Source organism: Corvus kubaryi, unplaced genomic scaffold (genome assembly GCF_017639235.1).
Source record: "Corvus kubaryi isolate FWS band 111438036 unplaced genomic scaffold, C.kubaryi_AGA036_p1.0 37308, whole genome shotgun sequence".
NCBI classification, from domain to species: domain Eukaryota; kingdom Metazoa; phylum Chordata; class Aves; order Passeriformes; family Corvidae; genus Corvus; species Corvus kubaryi.
Window position 1 is genome coordinate 15432538 of NW_024581096.1, and position 24821 is coordinate 15457358.

The 24821-nt window shown below is 40.4% G+C and overlaps 1 protein-coding gene across 4 annotated transcripts in view; it reads left to right on the plus strand.

Annotated features, from left to right (window-relative positions):
• Window positions 1–93: 93 nt before the first annotated feature.
• The window catches only part of KIF24 (kinesin family member 24), a 29438-nt gene continuing 4710 nt past the window's right edge, over window positions 94–24821 (plus strand). Inside the window, exons 1-15 of one of the 4 annotated variants that reach the window (XM_042028724.1) lie at window positions 94–160; window positions 2139–2183; window positions 2361–2441; window positions 4071–4209; window positions 5737–6364; window positions 9278–9467; window positions 10725–10822; window positions 12059–12274; window positions 13416–13503; window positions 15520–15641; window positions 17187–17292; window positions 19096–19167; window positions 19815–19924; window positions 20844–23225; window positions 24137–24230. In XM_042028724.1, coding sequence (XP_041884658.1) covers window positions 5751–6364; window positions 9278–9467; window positions 10725–10822; window positions 12059–12274; window positions 13416–13503; window positions 15520–15641; window positions 17187–17292; window positions 19096–19167; window positions 19815–19924; window positions 20844–23225; window positions 24137–24230 — 4092 coding nt within the window. In that variant the 5' untranslated portion in view covers window positions 94–160; window positions 2139–2183; window positions 2361–2441; window positions 4071–4209; window positions 5737–5750. The remainder of the gene's footprint in view (window positions 161–2138; window positions 2184–2360; window positions 2442–4070; window positions 4210–5736; window positions 6365–9277; window positions 9468–10724; window positions 10823–12058; window positions 12275–13415; window positions 13504–15519; window positions 15642–17186; window positions 17293–19095; window positions 19168–19814; window positions 19925–20843; window positions 23226–24136; window positions 24231–24821) is intronic. The other 3 variants (XM_042028721.1, XM_042028722.1, XM_042028723.1) reach the window with 3 other exon arrangements.

Genomic DNA, 24821 nt, shown 5'->3' on the forward strand with positions numbered 1-24821 from the left:
GATTGGCCTCTCTCCCCCGTGACCCGCCCCGCCCGCCCCTCTCCCCTCTCTTTATTGGCTGGCTGTGCGCGCGAGGCTGCGCGCGGGCGTTTGAAGCGGGAAAAGCGTTGTTGCCATGGAGACGCGGCTTAATGGCCGCCGCCGAGCGGTGCCGCGGCCGGTGAGTGAGGGGGGTCCCAGCCCTGAGGGGACGGGGGCGGCCGGGCCAGGGAAGGTTCTGGGGACACCACCCTGACCGGTCCCACCGGGGTCTGGAAGGGGAAAAACCGTGGTGGGACAGCTCGGGGAAGGATGAGACATGTACCCCCTTCAGACACGCGGTGCAAGTCCGGACGCGTGGCGGTTTGTTTTGCTACATTTTTATAACTATAAAATATTTTTCAATTATATATTTTATAGATAGTATATAATTTATATTATATGCAAAATATGTAGACGCAGTTTTAAAATATATATTTATATATTATGTACAACATATAAAATATTTAAATACTATTTAAGATACAGTTTTTATATTTTTATATAATATATAAAAATGTGCTTTATATTTTTTTATATTTTTAAAATGAAATAAAACTTTAAAATTATGAATAGCTCCTGCTGGGAGGAGGAGCTCAGGCACGGATTTCAGATAATTGGCACCCTGATGTAACTCGTGGGTCATTTTCTCATCACGTGGTTGTATATTGGACACTTCCAATATTCAATATCCCAATATTGGCCACTTCCCCTTCTCTATGCAGCTGTTGTTCCTGGCAGCTGTCGGGATCAGCTGCGGGATGGAGCCTCTTCTGCTGAGGTCACCAGGCTATACTTAGTATGGAGAGAGGAATAAAATACCATTAAATACTTTGTGGGGAAATAAAAAAATCCCCAATATTTAGTTGCTTGTAAGCCAGTTTTAATGACATTAATTAGTATGGATAGTGGAATAAAATACTCTGAAATACTTTCTGGGGAAGCAAAAAATCCCCAATATTTAGTTCTTCGTCAGCCAGTTTTAATGACATTAATTGTTTTAGTAACTTCCTCGAGGTATGCCAGTGGCAAAAGAAACCCGCATTTCTTACTTTTTGCTGCAAGTAGCAGGCCTGTGTCAAGCTCCAGCTGTAAAATAGTTGTCCTTTAGCGTTAAACACATTCCCTCCTCTCCAGTTTCTTTGCTGCACTCAAGCTGCAAGTGGTTATCTATTGTCAGTGTTCAGCCTCAAAAGAGGCTGCCCCAACACTTGTTCCAAGGAGCAGTGGAACGTTTAATGCCATGTTGTTTACGTGCAGGGTAGAGTAATCCTATGATCTTCCAAAGGGATCTGCTGCAACATCAAGCACGGCTTCACAGATCCCTACCTGTTGCATTAAACTAAAATTGTGGGCTCATTTTACAATACAGATTATCTCTTGTTATGGAGTTTGTCTTAAAAAAGTGCAGCTGCTGCCTGTTCTTCACAGGAATGCCCTAATTCCCAAGGAAGGGGGTCAGAATGATTAAAGGTAAAGCATTTTGTGTGGTGCTCTGGAAAAGCAAATTAGCCATTCACTTCTGGAGGGTTAAATCAGATTTAGCTTTGGATCACCTTAAAAAAAAGAGCTTAGTGTTCAAATGAATAAGGAATGAAGATGGATGAGTAGTGACATGAGTTAATACATTTCCCTTTTCTCTATTCATTCTTTGCTTCTGTATTTCAAAAAACCAGCAAATTCTATGGCATGAATAGAACCTGTGCTGAAGTGCTGAAACTTTTTTTGGGGTAAAATGTTTGCAAGTAATGAGTACAGTATGCTGCTGAAGCTGCCATCAGGTGAGGGAACACCCACCTGCTACAAACATTTACAAACTTTTAAAGTCCTTAGCTTTAATTTTGTAAGGTACTTGTAGAGCAAGATGGTTTACATGAAAAATAAGGTGGTGTTTATGTTTTGTATGCCCATTAACAATTTCTATGTTTATCAAATACCCTTGAAAATCATGACTAATAAAATTATTTAATGATCAAGCCAGAGTTTATGATTCAGATTGCCTTAGATTATATGCAGGACAAAATGTATAGTTTGCATTTGTAAGAGTGTCACATAAAATTTCTTCACTTTATTTCTCTAGTTTAAAGAATGGATATAATGACACTTGTGTTCTCTCACAGTGCTGACACTCAGGACTGTCAGTGGAAACCATCTAAAACTGTCAGGTCAGTATCAGTGAGCTACAGTGGGATAACAGGACATGTGAGGGTTATTCAAGTGAATGGGGTGCTGAGATCTTTAATATATCAGAAGTTAATAAGGATCAAGATCTAGTAGTTCAAGGCTGCTTTATTCTTAAAATAATCTCTGTGGAGATTTTACATCATTTATTTTATACACAGTGATTGACACTCGCTGACTATCTTTGAAGACCTTTCCTCCACCTTGAAAAGTGCATTGAGAAGGAAGAGATCTTGTGAGAGGTAATTAATAAGTAAAAGCATTTTAAGATTGAGAGTCAGCTCCTAGAGTGTAATTTTGTTGTAAGTTAATTTCCTTCAAGATAGAAAAATGTAACCATTCCTTTCTGTTATTTACACCTGACTTTTTTTTTATCAGCTTTATGACCTTTAAAAACCTCTAATACTGAAGCTGAGGATGAGTTCTCTGATGACAAGCTGGAATCTAATTCTGTGGCTAAAGCTGGTCCCTTTATATATAATTCTGATGATTTTTACAGCAAATACTTACCCATTATCAGCATCTGGAAGCCTTTTAAGATCTTTGTAAAACGTCTTGGCATAAGAAGTAGGTTGTAGAGAACTCATGTTTGCCACATGGAGATGGCAGGCTGGGTGCACATGGAGAACTATACCTGCACACTCACCTCTTTCTCAAAATATGTTATACCCAACTATTTCAAGAAGTCCTAGTCTTTTATCTCAACCCTGTTTTCAATGAAGCCACCCATATCTTTGGTTTTGGGAACAAGACCTAGTGTTGATACGAAAATACCACACTGAAGAGTGCTATGTTTTTCTGCCCCGTGACACATTGTTCTCATGGGTGAACAAACAAATAACTGAGGAAATGCTGGCTGTTACTTTTGCCAGAAGATGGCATTAACAATTTAGGATTCTTGAAAACCTCCTCTTAGTTTTCACAAAGCCAGTTTATTTTGAAGGATTATGTATCTGTTAGGAAAAGCGTCTTCAGACGCAAAGACCTCTGCAGGGTTGGATGAATTAAAGTATTCTTTTAATGAGGAGAAAGATATCCCTTTGTTTAGAGCATCAACAATTGAAAGGTGAGAGGAGTTTCACTGACAATTGCAGTTTTCCCTGAGTTCCTTCGTGTTTGAACCACGCAAAATCTTTCAGCAATTCTCTAGTCTCGAGTTTTAAAGTGATCAGAAATGCTGGAATCCCTCGTTATGCCAGCCCCTAATTTTATTTCCATGGTTAATTAATTTGTTACTCCTTTATTAGTGAACGTTTTGTTTTCCTAGCTTGTGAAGTTGCTGTCCTGTCAATGAGGAGTCACTGGAGTTTTCCCTGAAACCACTTAGATCTTAGTAATAGTAAATCTTAGTAAGATTCATTATATCTGGGAAGGCAAATCTCAGCTCTCATTAAGACACCAGGTCTCATTAAGAAGCCATTTAGTTGCTTTCACATGGCACAGAGCCTTAGCCAATTAGCCACGGAGAGCTGCTTACATGGCTCTTGTATGTTCTGCATTACCTACGTTACTTGGATTTTCCTAATGCTGAGAATTCTTCTAATGTGTCACTCCATATAATGACAACTTGTTATTTCTAGCTATTTAAATATATTTTGTTTCATTTTTAATTGGAACCTTGACCTTCAAATCCATTACTCTCTCCCCTTGTCTGCTGTTCCTTTTTTAGAAAGTGTCTCCATTGTTTCCCTTTTTATTCTTTTTTTTTCTCTCCTGTGTTCACTATTATAATTTGAACAGAGGTTAACACTGAGTTAGAGTCTTTGGACACTCTGTATTTAATTTAAGGATATAAAAAGATGTAGGTGTAATCTAGGATACGATAGAGGGTAGACAAAATAAAGTGATTGGATTATTTTTGTTTTTAACAGATTGCCAGCACTTCTGAGATTGGTGTCTTGGCCTTGAGTTCCAGCTGCTCCTTTCATCAAACAGAAGCAGTTTCCCATGGCAGTGCCTACAGAGAGTTGCACAGCACCTGTACTGGTTTTACATTTTAAGCTACCTTATGTAAGAACGGGAATTTTTCCAAAATGTAATTCTTTAAATGAAGTCTCAGGTTCCTGTGTGTTTTTATATGTTAGAGAAGTTCGGCAAGTTGTGAATGCTTGTGAAACCCTTGTACACAAGTCACAGTTAGTCTCCCTGATCTCTGGGTTTGCTATCTTCTCTGTAAGTTTTGACTTCCCCTTCCCAGGATCCAGCAGCCTCAATAGTGACTCTGACTTTACCTCAGGATTCAGAATCACATTACATACACATTAAATAAATTCACTTACGTATGAATTTTTTGGTCTTGGAGTTTGTTGTTGTTGAATCTCATAATTTTACCTAAAGCATAGACTTTCAGTCATTTTAGATGTTCTCTACTGCACATTTTGGCCTCTGTAATATCTTACACAGTCAGCACTTTAATATATTAATCTTTATGATTTTATTGTTGTTACTTCAAAATCATGTATTAATTAATGATATGGACTCAAATTTGGGGGTGACCTTATTTTCTTATATAATGTCATTATAGAGAGCCTTGAAAATGCTCACAAAGAATCTACCCTGAACTACAGGGAGGAAAACTTCAATAACTTGGTTTTGCTGAGTCTTACTGTGATCTCCAAACATGAGTAAGAGGAGTGTTTGTTAAGGTCCTAGACTGAACAAAGATATGAGATGGCAGTGGGTAACAGATACTTGAAGTGCTATCATTTTTGTGTTTTATGGAACATGTAAATATATCTGCAGATATGAATCCTTCAGGATGCAGACAGCTGCACTGTGTGTTGCCAGTAAGACATAAATGAAGAAGTTGGGGGATTTGGGGCATACTTTTCAATGATGCATGTTTCTTTTTTGGGTTTCCCAAGAATGCAAGTGTGGCGTTCCAGTGGCATATATAGATTTAGAGAAATGCTGTGTTTCAGATTTTGCAGAATGGTTTTTTTGGTTTTTCTGTCAAGGAGACTCAGAAATGCTCACAGGATTCATGACATAAAAGAGAAGGTTACACAACAAAACTATAACTTTGCTATAGTTAAGCTGTAAGATAAATGGTCTTAATAAGCCAGCTTGAGGTGAGGACAAGTGCAATTTTTTTCTCCTCTGGTTAGTTAACCAGAGGTAGCTGAACCACATTAGACCACATGCCTTGATATTAAATTGAGTGTCTAAAATTAGGCATTTTACATTCTGTAGCTTGAGGACAGGGTTTCAGTAGCTGTGGCATTCATCAAGTAGACATCAGGCGTGTAGGAACTCTGTGGCAGTGAGTAATATTGCCTTGTGCATTTCTTACACATTGTTGTGTATTGTATATAATTTTAAAATATAGTTTCGTGTGAAATATTTATTTCATGTTTTAGTTTATTGTTGGTATTGCTGTTTTCTGTAGTGTTTGTCAGTCTAGTGTATGGTTAACTTGGAGTTAAACAAGCTTCTAGCCTAAGGTAATGACATCAGAAAATGTGCAGTTTCTTCATTAGTAACTTTGTCAGATGTGATGTTTCATATGATTCTTTTCTTTTGTTTGATTTCTTATAGGCTCTAGGTTGAAGATGGCATCATGCCTTTATGAATGCCTTTGTGAGGCAGAACTTGAAAAATACTATCCCCACTTTGCTGCCTTTGGTCTTCAGAAAATTGATGAGCTTGCCAAAGTTTCCATGGAAGATTACACCAAACTGGGGGTCCATGACATAAGTGACCGCAAGCGACTTTTTCAGCTCATTAGAATAATCAAAATTATGCAACAGGAAGACATTGCAGACTTAAGCAAGCAAGATTTTCAACCACGTGGCCTTTTCATTCAGCCTCAGGTGACCAGATCAGGTCCCCGTAGACAGCTGCGTTTTGAATCCTTCTGTGAAGAAAATGATGGAACAGTTAAAGACTCTGAATCTGTATTATGTTGTTCACCTGATTTCAGTGCCAATGAAGAGAAGAACAGTGTAGGGGAAATTCTGGGACACATCCCACCACACAATTCAGAACCAGTCAGATTAACTAGAAGAGACCTAAATACTCCTGGAATAGGTACAAAAAATGACCTGAACTGTCCAACAGTTTCTGATGATATTGCTCCTCTCCTGGGGGATTCTGAAGCTCCTATTGTACAAAGAGTAACTCACACTTCAGGGTATAATTACGGACTACCTCATTCCTGTATCAGGTAATAATCAGTTCCTTTATTTTGCTAATAGTTCGGATTAGTCATAATTAATTCTTTCTTAATTGTGGTGCATAATCTGTCTTACTCACCTCCAAATAAGCAATCCAAGCACTACAGAGCAATGCAAAGTCTTACGGACAAGAGAGATATTAATAAGCATTTGCAACTCTCCAGGTCTTATAGAAGGAATCATCTGAATTTGACCAGCTGCTACTCACCAAGGTTGTCTAAGAATAGTTTTTATTGTCTTTCACTACTTAATGCTTTGTTTTCTCAGTATTTGAGCCAATCTTTGTCTTTCCATGGGACTATCTTTTAAAACATTTGCTTTCCAAAATATGGCATTGCCTGTTGTTAAATTTGTCAAGCTTTTCCCAACAGAAAGGATACAGGCTGTGACGGCTATATTTGTTTATAAAGAAATTTCTGAACTGAAGCTTTAAAAGGAAGTGGAATGAATACAGCTGGGGAGGGTTACAGACCTGTTGGTGAGAGGGATGCCTTACAACTGCTCCTTAGGCATGTGATCTGTAACTTCCATACTTTTTCCAGTGTTTGGTACTGGACGGGCTGTGGTTATTGTGAACCACTGGTAAACCTACCCTGGCAACATTTTTAAAGCCCCAGATATTTTTTTCCTGGTTCAGTAGCAGAGCACATACACCTCTGCACACATAATACCAGTATCTAGCTTGTTGCAATGCAGTCATGGTAGTTAAAATGCAATGAAGAGAGGTAGTTTTATGAAGTTATGGTCTGGAAAGGCTGTGGGGAAAGATGTATAGGGAAAGATCTATGGAGTTGAGGTGTCAATTACAACTCCCACAAAGAGTGCACAGAGCCTGGTGGGATAGATGCTGCTGCCACAGTGGAAAAGTACTAAGGTGACTTAGTAAGTAGAGCACTTAAACTGTGAAATGCAAGACAAAGGTTTATAACTTCCCTTGGCTGGAAAAAAAAATCATTCCCACTTTCTGGAAAAGTGCACTAACCTCCAATATATATTGATAGCCTGGTGCATTCTCTGTCTCTTCTGGAAGCTGAGCCAAGATGCAGCTAAAAGGACAGGATTTATAGTTTTGGAAAATTAAAAAATGATGAAATATAAAACCTAATGGCTCAGCTAGAGGAGTTAAGGATTTTCAATCCTGCAAAAGAGTCACGTTTTTCATTGTTCTCACTTCCTTTCCTTGTTCTCTTGTAAGCACGTTCTTCTGTGCCTAGCATTATGGTTCATCTTGTCAGCTTTCTGCATCCTCCTCCTGATATGCCTCAACTTAATTTTCTCGTGTTTGGAGAGTTGTGCATTTCAGGCAGGCTTGGCGTAGCATGCTTACACTTGGGTTTGTGATTCCTGTTTTGCAAATGCTTAACTGCTTCACTGAATCCATCCATTCCCATGTCACCTTGTGATTTGACCACTCTGAAGGCTAATCTAGTCTCATCTATGAGAAGCATTGGAAAACACGGACATGATTTCAGATGGCAGAAAGATAAAGAGCTCTTTTAATATGTTCAAGTTTATTTTGAACTTGCCCATAGCAAATAGCTTGATTTTGCAAAGGCACAGTGGTTCTTCTGACCTATTATTTAATCAGGTTTCTAATGATCCGTGTCAAGACTTTTGATTTTTTTTCCTAGTAATGAAAAACCATTTTATTATAAAATACAATTTATATTTTAAAAGAGTTAGTAGGAAATATAAATTTTGGGTTCAGCCTATGGAATTAACATGCATTCTATTCCCATTAAAAATATTGTCAACAAAGTGTGCTCCTGTAATAGAGAGAATTTATTCTTTTTTCTGATTAACATAGCCTCTAAGTTTTCAGTTTTTCCTTTCTCCAAATATTGCAATCCTTTCTGCTTCAAAGTCTTAGAGCACAACAGGCTCTTGCTCCAGGTCACCAAATACACCCTCTGGCATGAGAATGAAACTTCAGAGCTTCTGATCATTTGTTGGACAACATTTGGTGTCTACTGATATACATAAGCTCACACCAGCTTATGAAGCATCTTATTTCAAGTGTCATTGCCTTTCTTTTCTGAGGAAAGAATTTTCCATCTAAATGCAGGGCCTGATCCTGGGCTGCACAGGAAAGCTGTACTAAAATTAAAGGGACTCCAGTGACAAGTGAAAATTGCTCGTGTGTGGTCTTTGAAGACCACATCTTGAGATTTAAATCTGCATTTCATCTGCTCCTGGGGAGTCATGGAGCACAGCAGCAGTGATACCACAAGCCTGCGGATGGAATGAGATATTGAGTAACTTGTGGGTTACAATTTATTAGACAACTGATACATGTGAGTTTTCAGTTGCTAAGCAAAGAGATTTTGGCATTTGGACAGCATGGCAGAAACGCTGCTTTTGGGCAAGTTGGGGCTTGATTATTCGAAATGCAAATCCAGGCTGAAAATCGTTACTGATTTGGCTGAAGACAGCTTGAAGAAGGGAGAGTTGTAATGAATGTATTTTGGTTAAATTCAAGCCAATTCTACTCACAAAATGCTGTACACAGCAGGTTAATCAATGAAACATGAAATGACCTTAATGAAGTGACTAATCATGAGTGCAAATAATTTCAGCAAGATTCAATTTCATTATGGTAACTTGTATATTATGCCAGCTTCGATCTCATGTTTGTGTACAACTGCAAATATGTCAGTCCAGCAACAAGTTCAGGAATGTAGCTGCACAAACAGAACTATTCTCTTAACAGAAGTGTACAAAAAGCATCTGTATATTTAGAAAAAAGTGTCAGAAAATGCACCATGTAAAAATGAGGTGTGTTACAGAGTTTTTTGATAAGCATTAAAGACAGAAACATTATCTGATAAAAGTAACAAATTCAAGCATATTCTAGATTCTGTTGTAACCTGATTTTAAAATGTGGACCTCCGCTATTGTTGTAGATCCAATACTTCTGACAAAGAGACTCCATGGACAGAGAGTGAAAAAATCAGAGTGTGTGTCCGAACACGTCCTCTCTTCCTGAGGGAACGGAGACGCGGTGAGGTTAATATCATCACAATGAGAGATAAAGAAACCCTACTTCTCCACGAGAAGAAGGAAGCAGTTGATCTTACACAGTACATTTTACAGGTAACATCCTCCATTGAATGTTGTGTTTATGGGCCAGTCACTTTCATGGAAGGGTAAAGCATATTATGCTTGGACTTTCCATGAAGGAAAACAGAAAAGGACTGTTAGTATTTCTTATTCTGAAATAGGTGGTGGGCTTTTCTTTTAGCTCAGAGTTGTCTATATTTGAGTTACTTCTGATTTATGCCAGCCTGTGCCAGAAAACCTGAGCACAGAATTTTAAGCTCTAGAAGTATGTCTCTTGCAGCTTTCTTTGTATGTGGCAAAATAAACCCTCTGCTACATGCCATTGCTGTGGGAGAAATGCTCGCTGATGGCTTTCCAGGGTACTTCAGTGAGGAGTTCCCTTTCCACTGTTTCAACACTGTAGGTCTGTTTCAATTAATCATATACACCCTCATCCTCTCCCTTACTTTTTTCTCAAATGCTTTTGAAAATTAAGATCCCTTTTGGTCTTTGTTTCTTAATCTCAAATACTTTGTGCTGTCATAGTTCAAATTCTCACTTGTGACAGACTGCACCAGGAACAGAACTGATTTGTAGAGGCAGCAAGCCATTCTCATTCTCCTGGGTGTTATTTTTACAATCTGGGCCCTAGGAACAGCTGTTTGTATTGGGTAAAAATTCAGTTTAGAGCTCTCTCAGGCCTGGTTCATGTGTCTCTTTTTACAGTGGGACACATGCTGCATCATTTCCACAGATCCTGCTTCTTTCAGTCTGATCTGGAGTGTGGGAAGTTTTGGTTTTCTTGCCCCCTTCTGAGTTCAGACAATCCAGCTTTGCTTAGGAACAGCTTCTCTCTTCTCTGGCACAAAGCTTTTTAAGAACAGAAGCAATTAATCACAACTTAGTCACAAGTGAGAACTAATTTTGAGAGAGTCAAGAGTTGACTCTCCATTCTTTTTACTGTTACACTCTGTACATCTGTAGGCTGATTCATTTAATGAATAGGTTTTCTTTAATTAGCTTTTTTTTTTTTTCTTATTAAAAGGGTCTGGTATGTTATGCTTCAGAATGATGGGAAATTGAGGCATTTTTTCTTCCCTTCATTTTTTTTTTCCCTACCCTGAATCTCTTGATTGGTGTGTTCCTCCATAGGTCATGCTGCATATTAAGTGTGCTAGATCACTCTGTAACTAATCCAAAGCCATATGAAGTCACTGGAAAGACTTCTGTTATTTCATTTTACCTTTGAATGGGCTTGTAGGGGAAATGAAACGTATTCAATCTCATGTAAAGACCATCTTTGTTTTTCAGCATGTCTTTTATTTTGATGAAGTCTTTGAGGAGTCATGTACCAATCAGGATGTGTATATGAAGACAGCTTATCCTCTTATTCAGCATATTTTTAACGGGTAGGGCATCAGTGCTTACATTTGTTATTTTTTGCCTTGTTGTTTTCCAATTTTATATATTGCCTGGATTTTCTTTTATGCTTTTCATCTTTTGAAACATACATTAATTTCACATTTGCCACATACCTTCTGGCTTTCAGAATATCTTTGATTGCAATTTTGACAAAAATAAATCAGGAAAAACTTTCTTCACGCTTGGTGACAAATCTCAATTACAGAGGAAGGTTAAATTGAGCCTCAGGTGCAACAAAGAGACAGCATGGGCACCCTAGAATTAAAAAATGTGTCCCAGGATTTCTGAAGTCTAATCTTCAGTCTAACAAAGGCTCGTGTGTGATAGAGCACACTCATCTGAAGAGAAAATAATGTTACCTTTTTCCTGAGACTGCTGAGAGATTTTTTTGCCTGTATTTGTACAGTTCACAAGGCAATAGAAATTATTAATAGCCTTGTGATTTATTTTTATTTTACCAAGTTATATTTACTTAGAGGTTTAATCATAATTGCATATGTCCTGATTAATGGGAAATTGATGGTGGCTTTACATGAGAGATCTTATTTCCATGCAGGGTAATGATCTTGAATATAATTACATTTTTGAGTCTTTGAAGGAAAAGATTACGTATCTATGCTGAAAATTAACAAAATGGAGTATTCTGTTACTGAAAATCTCCAAGTGTCATCAACAGAGACAGAGTATCATGCTCTTGAGAAACAGAAAGTGAAAAGGAGAATGAGGCTTGTACCTTGCTGTGTAATAATCACTAAAGCCACAATTCACATTACAGCTAATCCAGTAATGCCACCAGAAGAGATTATGCTATTTTTTTCTCAGTTTTCCTCTTACTTTTCCATCTCTCCTGCTGGCATTAGTCTAATCTGACACCATGGTGAAGCCAATCTAAACTGGCATGAAATTGTTCACTGTGATTACTGGAGCCCCACCTTTTTACCCATTTCTCTGCCACGGGTACTGAGCCAGGTACAAAGTCTTTTTTTTTAAGGGGGGCAGGGAAAGGAAGAGAAAGGAAGAGAGCCAGCACCTTGTGCCACATCAGGTCTCCAGAGGGTCTACTTGGAAATCATTGTTAAGTCTTCTGCAGTTTCCCATAGAGGATAGCAACCCAAACCTCATTGCTAAGGGGCCACTATAGATAGATACCAGCATTGCAGAATATTATTTAATAGATATGAATGAATCACATGTGATACTAAACACATACATTGTCTTTACAGAGGCAATGCAACTTGCTTTGCATACGGGCAGACTGGTGCTGGCAAGACTTACACCATGATAGGGAATCACCGGAACCCAGGACTCTATGCTCTGGCTGCCAATGACATCTTTAAGCACCTGGAAGCATCACCATCCAGGAAAGATCTTACTGTTCTGATCAGTTTTTATGAGATCTACTGTGGACAGCTTTATGACCTGCTAAATGGAAGGAAAAGGTATTTAAATAAAAACATGTTTTACTATAAGCCTATGGTTGTGAATCAGTTGGTTACCGTTTGGAAATCAGTTACTGTTTTCATGCAATTACATTGAACATGTAAGCATTTATAGTAAACGTTACGTATTTAATTAGGGTTGTTCCTAGGAGCTACTTAGGGAGGAATGCAGGATCTGACAGTAAATACTGTGACATTGATAGGAACTTCTGGTTTATTGTTTGGGGAAAAATTAAGGACTTACATTTGAGATACAAGCTCAGACTCTTGCTTATACTGTAATAAGATAATAGCTGAACATTCATACGTAGACAAACAAGCTTCTTGTGGCCAGAAGTTCCTATCTTAGAATCACAGAACAGTTTGGGTTGAAGGAACCTTAACGATCATCTTGTTCCACCCCTGCTTCCCTGGGCAGGGACAGGTTCTACTACCAGGTTGCTCAGAGCCCCATCCAACCTGACCTTGAACATTTCCAAGGATGGGACATCCACAACTTCTTTGGACAGCCTGTCTTGTGACAACCATTGTGGAGTCCCTGCCTTTCCCTGGTCAAACATAAGCTCTGGCTGTCCCTCCTGCTGTGCCATTGGGGATTTGGCTCTTGCCAGTCCAGTCTCTGAAGATCCTGTTGATCTCCCACCTGCTTGACTCTGCAGAGCCTTCTCACCTTCTCCCTGGGCACCTTTACCTGGCAGCCCAGTGACTCAGCCCAGCAAGCCTCTGTAGGTGATGCTGAAATACTGCTCTAAGGCTATAGGAGCTGCTTTAAAATCCTGTGCAAAAATCCTGAGAACAGGAACAGAGCAAAATTTAGTCTCAGGAGGACTTAGAGGAGCCCGAGATGTAGTTTAAAGAGAGACGGTAACTCTAGAATATAAACGTGGTAATTCACTTCCTTGCTTTACTATATTCTTGAACAAGCAGAAATGCACTGGTAATGTCTCTTTAGCAGTGAAATGTCAGTGGTACTTGTTATAAATGAAGTACCTCTTCAGCTCTGAAAATAAATGAATGACAGCAGGGCCTCTCCCCAGTCAGTAGCCTTGCTTGCTTTTTTAGTGTCATGGCGTGGACGTGTGTTTTCATTGCTGCTTTCTGAGATTTCAGAAATCTCCTTTCTGCGTTGTTCTCTTTTCAGACTTTTTGCAAGAGAAGATGGTAAGCATGTTGTTCAGATTGTTGGACTGCGAGAGGTTCAGGTGGATTCTGTAGATCAGCTGTTGGAGGTAATGTTGGGGATTCATTCTTTGTCTTCTGCAGCCCGATTTGCTGATCTGCAAGGCATGTCACTTACAGAGATTATCTGGTGTGTGGCAAAAGTGTATGTTCCTGTTAAGGACCCTGAAATTGGCAACCCCAGCAGAGTACCAAGGGGCACTATTAAAAGTGCCTTTATTCATTAAGCTGTTACTTATGTTAGCCGCATGCAAGCAGTTGATTCTCAGCTGTCACTTCTGCTGCCATTCCTTAGGGAAAGATTCCAGAAATGAAATAGTGTCCCACTAAGGGACCTTGAAAGCTGGATATATTTTCTCCCAGTATGATATCTCGGGGTTCTATGAACTTAGATTTTTATATATGAAAGATCTGTGGATTTGGCACAATTCTGTGCCAAATATATTTATATATATTTTTATATATTCACATACATTTATATATTTTTATATATATATACATATATTTATATATATTTATATATTCATATAAATTTTAAAGTTAGAAAATTAGAAAATACTTAAGATTGAGATATTTGTCTGAATTAGGATTAAAACACTGCTTATGTGTGTGCATGATAACAGCCAAGTAAAATTAAGATCTTTTTTGCTCATTCACCATGAGCAAGGCTTCAGTTTTCCTTCCCTACCTGGCTGAACCCTAAAAGGACACTGGCAAGTTTTCTGTATTGTCCTGCTACATAAGTAAGCTGGTTAAATCTACTTTCTATTTAGCCTGACTTTGCATAGTTTAATTCCTTTTTTTGGTAAGGAAGTGTCAATTACTAGTGCCTGATACTGTAACTGACTCATTAAAATTGGCATGGTGTTGTCTACTTATCTTGCACTTAATTTAGCTCTTCATCTTCCCATTAACTCCAAGCTTCAGGACAAGCTGGTGATGCTTCTGCAAGTTAGAGTGCAAATTTGCTATATGGTTGATACAGAATTCCTCAGTATTATCACATTCCACACACAGAAGAGCTATTAAATTACTTCATTCTTACAGATATCATGGGGGACAAAGATTAGATTGTTCACAGGCCCTTGTGAACACAGAAGTGCCACTGGCTTGACTCAGAACTTCAGAGTATTCCCCAACAGTTATATGGAAAGCGCTTTGAACACATCCCCAGTTACTCACTACTCAACTGATGTTGGCTGTGATTCAGAAAATATCTGCACTTAGCAATGATACAAAGCTTGGGAGCTGCAGTGGTTGGTTACGTTGCTTGTTGAGAACTGGCCACTGAAAAGCATGAATAATTCACATTTATCAGCTGAGAATGTATTGATTTTGCTAGGCAATATTTTAATCTGTTCTTACAATCAGAAGCAAAATTAATGACTGTTCTATGAATGCCCTGCTGCAGTTAATGCTAGATTTTCTGCAACAGTCCTTCAAAGTTTCGAAAAAAGAATTACGCAGATTTGTATCTTGAAAGAGTCTTTGTTCTTCTGCCTTGGCTTCTTCCCTTGTTTTCTTTTTTTTATTGTTGTATTGAGTATAATTAATCTTTTAACTTTGTTCCTTACTCTGGCATAATTTTTTTAGTTATGGAAATTTAGAAAGGTTTTGGCACTTCGTATTTTTTGTGAACTTTCTGTATAACTGTATTCATCTACTACACCAGAAAATGAAATTTTAAAAATCACAACAAATGGTCAGTCTCATGAGTCTCTTACATTGTGTCTACAGTATTACAGAAGTATGCCAGCAGTGTAAGAAATAATTTAATTTTGTAATTTGGATATTTTGCAAATCTAAGTGAGTGTGTGATGCAACAGCTTCTTACTTGCAGTGTGCTCTGTAAGCTCTGTAGTGTCACTGTGAGCAAGTCCATATACAAAGCTCTGAAAGAAATATTGCAAGGAATACAGTCTGCCTTTACTGCCTTGCACCAAATTTTAAAGCTGTAATGAACCTTTCCTCACAATGTTTCCTTATCTTAGGAGGACAAGATCTCTTTCTGAGAGATTGTGTTTTTATTTACAATTCGCTTGGATTTTGTGCCCCTTATCTTGCAGGTGATTTTGAAGGGTGGAAAAGAACGTAGCACAGGAGCTACTGGAGTCAACTCAGATTCCTCTCGATCTCATGCCATCATCCAAATTCAAATTAAAGACACAGCCAACAGGGCATTTGGAAGGTAAGACCAGAAGCAGAAGTGCTCAGGGCTGATGTCAAGCCCAGGGACATCCAAGAGACAAAGAGGAGGTGTTGGTGCAGGAGTGTGAGTTAAATTAGAGGATAAGGTTAAAATGGACTTTGAGAAATTCCACAGTCCTTTTTCTGTTTCCAAGGACAATGCTTTAAGCACATCTGTGAGAGCTTTGTCAATTGTTAGTACAAATTACCAGTGAAGGAGTTTGACAACCAAATCCATCCCCTCATCTTCAGTGTTTAATTTGGCTAAAGGCAGATGCCTGCAGTGGATGTACCCACATGTGAACTCATCACCTTTGAAGTCAGGAGAATGAAATTGTCACTTCTGGGATCCCTGCAGAGTGACCTAAATTAGGTCAGATGCATTTGCCCCTCAAAGCATTTCTGTCCTGTAATTGACTACAAAGGGAGTGTGGGATGATTAACCCAGGTGGAGATGATTCCATTACAGATGTTTGCCTTTGGCCAGAAGAATGAGAGTACCTCACATAAACCTCCCTGATAATTTGAGTGTGTGACTCTGATGCTATCTGCAGCAGACAGAAAGAGCAGTTTACTTACTCTTGTGGCTTCCACTTTATGTATTCAAAAACTAGTTGTGTCTCTTCTCAGTCATCTTTTCTCCAGACTAAACAACCCCAAGAAATAGGTCTGAGAAAAAAAAGTCTGTGTATCTACGTTACTGCTGAATGTCACAAAATCCTGCTGACACAACCTTCCATTAGCTACCACAGTCTTCTTTCCCAGGATCTAATTTTGAACACAGTGCAAAATTGGAGCGCCACAAACAGTGAAGAGAGGAAAAGACAGAACAGGCAGGCTTAGAAATAAAAGTGTAGAGGTTATGTGGGTGTGGCATCTGGACTGGGGGGGTTTTGTGTGTCTGAAAGGGAGGTGGAGCTGGAGTGAGGAAAGGGTGCAAAGATGTGCCTAAAAAAGAAGTCAGGGCTGTTGCAGAAAAAGAGGAAGGACAAAGACAAGGATACAGTGCAACAGTCAGTACAGCAGCTGGCAGCAGAGCTAGGGAATGTGAAAGGGAGTAACGGGCTTTTGTGGAAAAAACAGACAGGGATCACTGAAAGCTCAGTGTATTACTCGCAACACTGGAAATTTCTGTTCCTATTGTCCCAAATTCCCATGTCACATGGCAGTTGTCTGATTTACCTGGAAGGAGAAATCAAGACACAATTTCCTTTAAGTGCGTACTTAGGAGACTACAAACACAGTGATTATCTCCAGAGGTGAATGTGTTGCACTTTATACAGCTTATCCATTAAACTGTGGAGCACTGTCATCACATGTAACTACACTTCCTAGTATTTAATGTTAAGATGCTCTGACACTGTTCCTGATGCTGTGCTTATTTTGGTGTCTCAGATGTTTCCAGTGGATGCTTCTTGTTGTTCAAAAGTAGTCATTTCTAATCACTCTTCTGATGCCATGTGTTGCAGCCTGCTGTTTTAATGAAGAAAAAACGAAGAGGGGGAAAAAAAGCCCCTAAGATAACTCCAACTTTGTTTTTTTCTAGGATATCATTCATTGACTTGGCTGGCAGTGAAAGGGCAGCTGATGCCAGAGACTCAGATCGACAAACAAAAATGGAAGGAGCAGAAATAAACCAAAGTCTTTTGGCAGTAAGATACTATCATGGCTGGGGAAGGTTTTGTATTTAATTACTAGCATGTGTTTTAGGATAAAAATGAACCACAGAGTAATGTATGTATGTATTCCATGGAGGGGAAAAAATAACCAAGGTACTAAGTGTGTTCAGTTTAATTTGTCTTATAAGTGAAAAACAATTTAAGAAAGAAGATATATTGGGATGAAAATTAAGTATTTTTAATCCATTCTTACAGCCAGACAGCTAAACATAGCATGGAGAATGTTAGGTGTAGTATAATAAGTGTCTCATATTTTATATAGAAGGTTTTGTCCCTTCTACTTCTAAAGAATGCTGGCTTGGAATTTGCCATATTTGTTTCACAAAAGCACATCTGTTCCTGCCAGTTATTTTCATCACTTGAGCTCAGGCTTCTCTTTCAAATCAGGCATAAAGGACTTAAGAGCATAAAAACTAGCAATTTATGTGTGGGGAGGAAGGAACAAGAAGAAATGTGCTCTTAAAGGAAACTGTCCTTTGTAAGTGCCCACAGTCGTACAAAGAGGGACAATGGAGCAGAAAAATGCCATCTAAGATAAAGCAGAAGTGCCTGTAAGTGTAAATGGTGCAGCAGGCTTTGCACCTCCTTTGATGCAAACAAGCAAAGCTCAGTGGTGACCAGGGGCTTCTCTAAGCAAGGCTGAAGGTGATACAGGTTCCTGGGTATGAGCCAGCAGTGCAGAAGTCAGTGCACACAACTGTACCTCTTAGTCTGCTGTAAATAGGAGGTGGCTCGCTCTGTTTTGGGAAATGTAAATGTTCTTTTGCACAGAGGTTTTTCCTGCACTGGAATATTAGTATTTGTGCTGGGAAGTAGCCTGTGAATTGAATGTGTTTCTGTACTTCATGCTTTCTTGAGTACTTGCTGGTGAATAACTGAGTGTCACAGGGAGCTGGGACCTGAATAGAAAGAAGTCTGATCTTAAAGGTCTTCTCCAGCCTAAACAATTCTGTGTTTCCTGAGAATCCTGAGTGTAAGCCCATGAAACTCTTTTAAAAGAAACTTTAAAATCAGAGTCTGTACATTTTTGGTGTTGTGTGAAACTAAGAAAATACCTAGGCAGTCTACAAGTAGTGACTGAATCAACTATAAAAGGCATCTTTGACTAATTCTTCATAACCTGCAGCCTGTAGAACCTAGCTCTGGCCTCAATGATCATAACACTCTCTTCATGCCTTTAAACCCATGAGATTTGAAGTCTGCTGCTGGTTTGAATATTCATGTTGTTTTCAAGATCTTCAGACATTGCAACTATGAGAGGCAGACAAAAAATTATAATAGTTTGATCTCTGACTTGTTACAGGTGCAGTTTTTAATAAAATGCTGTAAAAGTGGAAATAAGTGTAATTTTAAGTGGGAGTTTGTAGAATGTAGAAGGGCTGTAAATGCTTGATGGCAGTATCACCATGACAATACTGTAATCTGTTATCTCCAGAAGAAAGAAAATAACAGATGTAGCTCAAAAAGCTCTGTCCTTTGGGTACACCTACCCTGCAAGCTGGGCTACACGCAGTCTGGCTTCAGACTAGTTAGACGTGGTACAGGCAGCAGCTCTGTGGTGCTCTGAGTGTGTTAAATGTGTGTGGTTACTCAGCTCCTTGGTTTGGTGTAGCCCACAGAGCCATCAGGCAGGGCACAAATTGACCTTGCAAGGGACAACACATAGCAGGAGTCAAAGGTGGCACAGGACATGGGTAGGTTTAGTTTGATGCAGTTCAGTTCCTTGCCAGTGCATGACATTTACTTTTCCCTTCTGTTTTTTCTTCCTTTTGGTAGCTAAAGGAGTGCATTCGGGCATTGGATCAGGAACACACGCATACTCCTTTCCGGCAAAGCAAATTAACTCAGGTAAAATGAGCAGAAAGGCAAGAGGAGAGGTTTCCCTGATGAGGACAAAAATAAACAAGAAAATAGATAAATAAATAGATGGCATAGATCAGTAACTGCTTCCTCTCTTGAGTAAGAGAGGAAATGCATAGCTTCTGCAAATTTTAATTTTAAAGGTAATCACAGAATTAAAGCTAACTGCCAATTTCCTCCAGCCAATGCTGGAGACTGGCATGGGAAAAAAAGAAAAAACCCAAAAGCTAAAACCAAACAAAACCCCAAACACCACCTTTCAGACTCATATAGAGTTACCATCCATCTCTACCCAGTCTGAAACCAGTCTTGCATCTTCTGTTCAGTTACTGTCCTGGGAGGTTTCATCAATATTTCTTTACTCCAGCTGTAACATCTGCTTTATTCCTCAAACCATATTGGCACCCTTAAGGCATCTGGAACAAGGGCTTGTTCAGAGCCCTGATTAATACTTGTATTCATTTTAAACAGTAAACAAATAAAGGCAAGACAGACTGAGACAAGAGAACTACATTTAATTTAAAAAAAAGACTACCTCATGTTGAACTTCTTCCGTATATAATTGCTAATTTACAGGATGTGCAAGGGACATGAAGTGCTAAGAACCCTTTTTTTTTTTTTCCTTTGAACCCTAGGTGCTAAAGGACTCTTTCATTGGCAATTCCAAGACATGTATGATAGCCAATGTATCACCGAGCCACATAGCTACAGAGCACACCCTGAACACTCTGCGATATGCGGACAGGTAGGTGGTGAAACTCAGTCCTGCCCGGGTGAAAAACACAAAGTAAAAAGTAATGTGCTGTTTGCTGTAACATCTTATTTTGGTTGTATTGAAAATGTCATTTTAGGCAAGAAACAGAATCTTCACAATGCAAATAAAAACGTTACCCATTCCAACTCCTATATTTTGTCTTAAAATTTTTTGGGTCTTGTGAGTACTTTCTGGTGATTGCTTTCAGTGGTGAAAATATCACTGTGTGCCCTGTAACTGCAGGATTACTGACCTTAGCAATCAAAAGTTTTGGTTTAGTTTTGTATTGTGATATTACTTAGAATGTGTGCAAGTCCTTCACCCTCCCTCCTACAGAGCAGGAGGTAAATTACAGGCTATGCAATACTGGTGTTAGAAGGATAAGAAATAACTTAAGGGGCAAGAAGAGCAAAGGGAACAGCTGAAGGTCAGGGTGGTAGGGGAAAGGGTGATACCAGTTAATCAGCTCTTCATAGTTGCACTGTGAGTCTGATCCAGGAGCAGTGCAGCCCTGTGCACATCACCTGAGCTAAGGAACCCCACTGCAACTACTCCAAAACTCCTACTTTGTGCCTTGTGGGACTCTGTGATGTGCTGTGGAGAGTACCAGCTTGTTCTGCTGCATTATAGTGTGTGGAAATGCCACCCCCTTGCACTGAAACTGAGGCCATTTCCACTCACTTGGCCTGTTATGGACTGCTCAAGGAAGCACTTAAAAAGACTGCTATAGATTTTTCCAGAAGTCCAGGCATTTTGGCAGAAGGATACCTGTGAAGATCACTAACAGAAAACAAACCATGATGTCAAATTCAATATTAAGTCTTAGTATGTGAAAGCATTGATTTTTTCTGAAGATGCTGTTATTTATCTGAAAGCATGACATCTTCTAAGTCCAGCCTCTTTTTTACAGGGTCAAAGAGCTGAAGAAAGGGATTAAATGTTCTACCCCTGTCACAAGCAGGTGTCGCAGAGCTGGAAATGTATCTCCAAAACGTGTCCAAAGCACTCTCTGTTTGCCACCTGGAGAAAAGAGCTCTCCGAAGAAAGTGAAGCTAGGCCTACAGCATCCCTCAGGTGCTACAAAACCAAAGGCATATCGTGCAGCACTCCAGCCACCCGGTGTCCCTCTTACCTCTACCCCCAAGGGAATGGGCAAAGGACATGCCCACAAAGGAAATACCAGCTCTCCCTGCTTCCACCACACCACCCCCGTTAAGGGAGTTCTACGGATAACACAGCCCCTGAAGAAGAAAAATGATGATCTATCCCCCCACTCTGAAAAGAGCCCATCAGTGAAGGATTTCATTACCACAGCAGAAACAAAAGAGAGTGGCCAGCAAGACAAGAATTTGCAAAACAGAACACGTGTCCAGTGCCTAAAAGTCCAGACAGTGCAACCTGTTCAGAAACAGCTTGTTCCTAGAGATGATAATTTTTTTGAAGATGAAGATCTGCCCTCTGACAGCAGACAGGAATGGGGAAATACTTTTGCTAAACAGTCTGTTGAACTCTGGTCACATCTGCCTCCATTTCAGAAGGAAAGGGAAGAGCATTTACGTCTTTATCACCAGCAGTTTCAGCAGCCCCCTATTCTACAACAAAAATTGAACTGTCAACCCCTTGAGAGGTTTTTAGTGCAGTACCAGCCTGAGGAGATTCAAGTGAAGCAGGAGCTGAGCCTTACTCCAATTGAAGTGCAGAGCAAAGAGGGGATGCAGCTGGAAGATCTGGATGACAGTGATTTCAGTGAAGATTCTTTCTCACCTGTCTGTACTCAAAAGAGCATGAAAAGAAGAAACACCAACAAATGCAGTCAATATTCATTTTTCCTTCATGAAAGAGAACAAGGAACCGAAGAAGAGCAAAAAGGCCAAAAGCGACAGGATTTATTTTTAAAATATGCAATACCCATGCAAGATCATGAACTAGATGACAGCTGGGATTGTAGTGAGGGCAGCCCAGAGGCAGAGGAATCCATTAAAAATGCAGGCTGCAGCAATATTACTGCAGACTGGAGCTATGACTTAGCTGTTGAATCCTCTCCAAGCAATACTGCAGAAAAACCTTACTGCCTGCAGGAAGAACCTGCTTGCAGCTGGAGAAATGGCAAAGATTTCCTAGCTGATCACAAAGAGTACAAGTCCAAACACAGACGTCTTGTTTACTCCAATGAAGCCACCTTAACTCCTGAAAAGGATGCTTCAAACCCATATGTATCTCTTGTATTGAAATCAGAAACTCCAGAATGCAAAGAGATTGATCTCCAGCACGAGGAGAAGGAAGAATCCACTTTGGATAAGCAGCCTGCTCTTGCAGGAGGTGTAAAATGGAAAGCTCGAAAAAATGGAGTTAGCCACTGTGTATCTTCCAGTTGTTCCTCAGAATTCCCTTCCGAGCTCATGGCCCCTCTCAGGGTGTCCCTTCTTGATGGTGAGGACAGAACTGAAACAGAGAAAGTGTCTTCCAACCAAGAGAAGCCCCCCTGCGAGAAGCAGGTGCCAGACAGTGACACCCAGAGCAGGTTTGAGGACGAGGGCTGGCAGTGCACCAGGAGCAGAGCTCTGACCGACAGCATGCTGGAGCTGGGGGAGCAGACCCGCCACGGGGGAAGGCACTGCGCCCTGCTGGGCTCCTCTCAAGCCGGGCACAAGTGGCTCCCACCCACCTGCGGCCGTGTGAAGCCGTGCTGCTGCCTCCTGGGATCGGATTCATCCAAGCAGGGAGTCCGGCGCAGTTTGTTTGTTGGACATGACCCGACAGAAACATCCGCAGCTGGATCTGCAGGCCCCAGGGCAGAGAGAGAGGGCGGGGGACTTTGCAGTGACTCCCCCTGCAAAGAACGCGCAGGTGGCAGATGGTGTGGTGCTGAAGTTAGTCAGCATAACAATGCTGGTAATTCAGGAAAGTCTAATTCAAGTCGAGGGCCGGGTCCTGAGCGCATGGCTGAGGAAACAAATTCGGAAATACCTGAAAAGAGCTATGCAGCCCAGTCCCCCTCTCAGGAGAGCAGCCTGCTGCTGCAGCCCAAGCCAGGATTGAGGAATGAGGACCTCAGCTATTCTGAAGACCCTGCCAAGTCATCATTTGGCAATGAGGAAACAGGATTGCTAAAAGCCAAGTTAATCCAGAGTATTTTTACACAAGAGACTTTTGCTGCAGATGCAGGATTTGCAACCAAAGATAATGAGCCAATAGCAAATGCAAAGAGCCCCTCACACATGTCCAGCAGCAGCTCTCCAAGTGCTGTGTTAGAGATGGGGAAATGGCAGAGGGAAGCCCTAGAAAAGGCACAGTAAGTCTTGCTCATGAAGTTTGTAGAGAAGCTTAGAAATTCTGGAGATGTGATACATTTACCTTTATTTGTATGTCAAACAAATATGTACTTCAAAAACCAATGGTTAATAATTCTATTAAAAATTATTTTATAAGATTAATCATAATTTATAGTAATTATAAATATATGGTTGCTTGTTTAGTGATATTTTAAAATCTCACAGGAAGCCAATTATTCTATCAGAGCTTCTAGAATAATACTAGGGGAATAAATATTATAATACAAACTGCAGTTCTCAGTAATTAATTGGCTTCCTATAAGCTGTAAAGCACCTAAAATATATCAAAACCTCCCATCAAGAGTCAGGTCATAGGTCCATCAATGAAAAGAAAAGCTCCTAGAGCAGCTGGGCAGTCACTGAAGATGTAGGTATAAAGCTTCTGAGTAATCTGAGCTGCCACTGTCAGCTCCCAGGGGACTGAACTGCATTCACTTGACTGAAAATACATTGTTGATCAGTGAAACCTGCTCAGAGGAATCAGCGGCAGCACTGCATTCCTGCTCAGTCTGTTTCTCACTGAAATTACTTACAGACTCACGGTTGTAAGCTGTTTCAGCAATTAGTTAGACGATTGTTGTGCTCCTTGATTCTCCTACAGTGAAAAGCAGTTGTGTGCTGCCTGTGCTAACAAAGGGCTGTGGTCACTCCTTTGTGAGCAGCTCTCAGTCACCCAGGTCATTCTGAACCCCAAACCCGTGCAGTCCACTGCACTTCAAGGAGTGTACCTTTCCTGAGTGCCAGGGACACAGGACAGCAAGGCTTCCTCTGGGGTATTCCTCTTTCTTGAAGGTTTATTGAGGCCAGCTGTGATTATAAGCAGCGATTATGTTACAGGCTGTGTAACCAGTGTGTGTTTTTTGTTAACCAGGCAGGCTGTAATTCGTGCCCATCGGCAGCAGCTGAATGAAATGGCTTGCTTGTGCTTCAAGGAGGAGTGCTTGATAAATCAGATGTCAGCAATGGTAAGTGTTTCAGATGGTGGTTTTGGTTGAACCTGCATAAATTAATCTTAGAGATTATTGACTTGAATTGGTGATGTGGTGTTTCTTGTCAGTTCAACTTCTTGTTCTCCAAGGCCTGTCTGAGTCCTGGGAGAGGCCTCTCAATTTCAGTGCCTGTTGTGTTTTTGCCAGTCTCCACTCTGACATGTCCTTGGGGAGCAGGAGACAAACAGGCCAGCCCTGAAGCCCTTGTCTCTGATAAGAGAACGTTCACTTATCTCACATCACGGGGCAGACTGTACTAGACAGGCTGTCTGTCCCTCTGATGTTTTAGTTCTTGCAGGCTGGGACAAGTAAGGCAATACCACAGAACGAGCACACCCCTAGAGCAGGACACTGGTGGCATTTGGCTCTTCCTTCTGGGAGCCTCTTTGCCTACCACACTGCAGGTGTGCCAACAACCCTGGCCCCGCTCACTCCAGTGCTCTGATCACTGTGGCTTGTGCCCCACACGCTCTTGGCTTTGGTGACTCAAGTGTTTCTTGGCTTGTCTTTGCCTCAGGTGACAGTGGTATACCCTAGACCTAAAAACTGACACCTCCATGGCCCCAC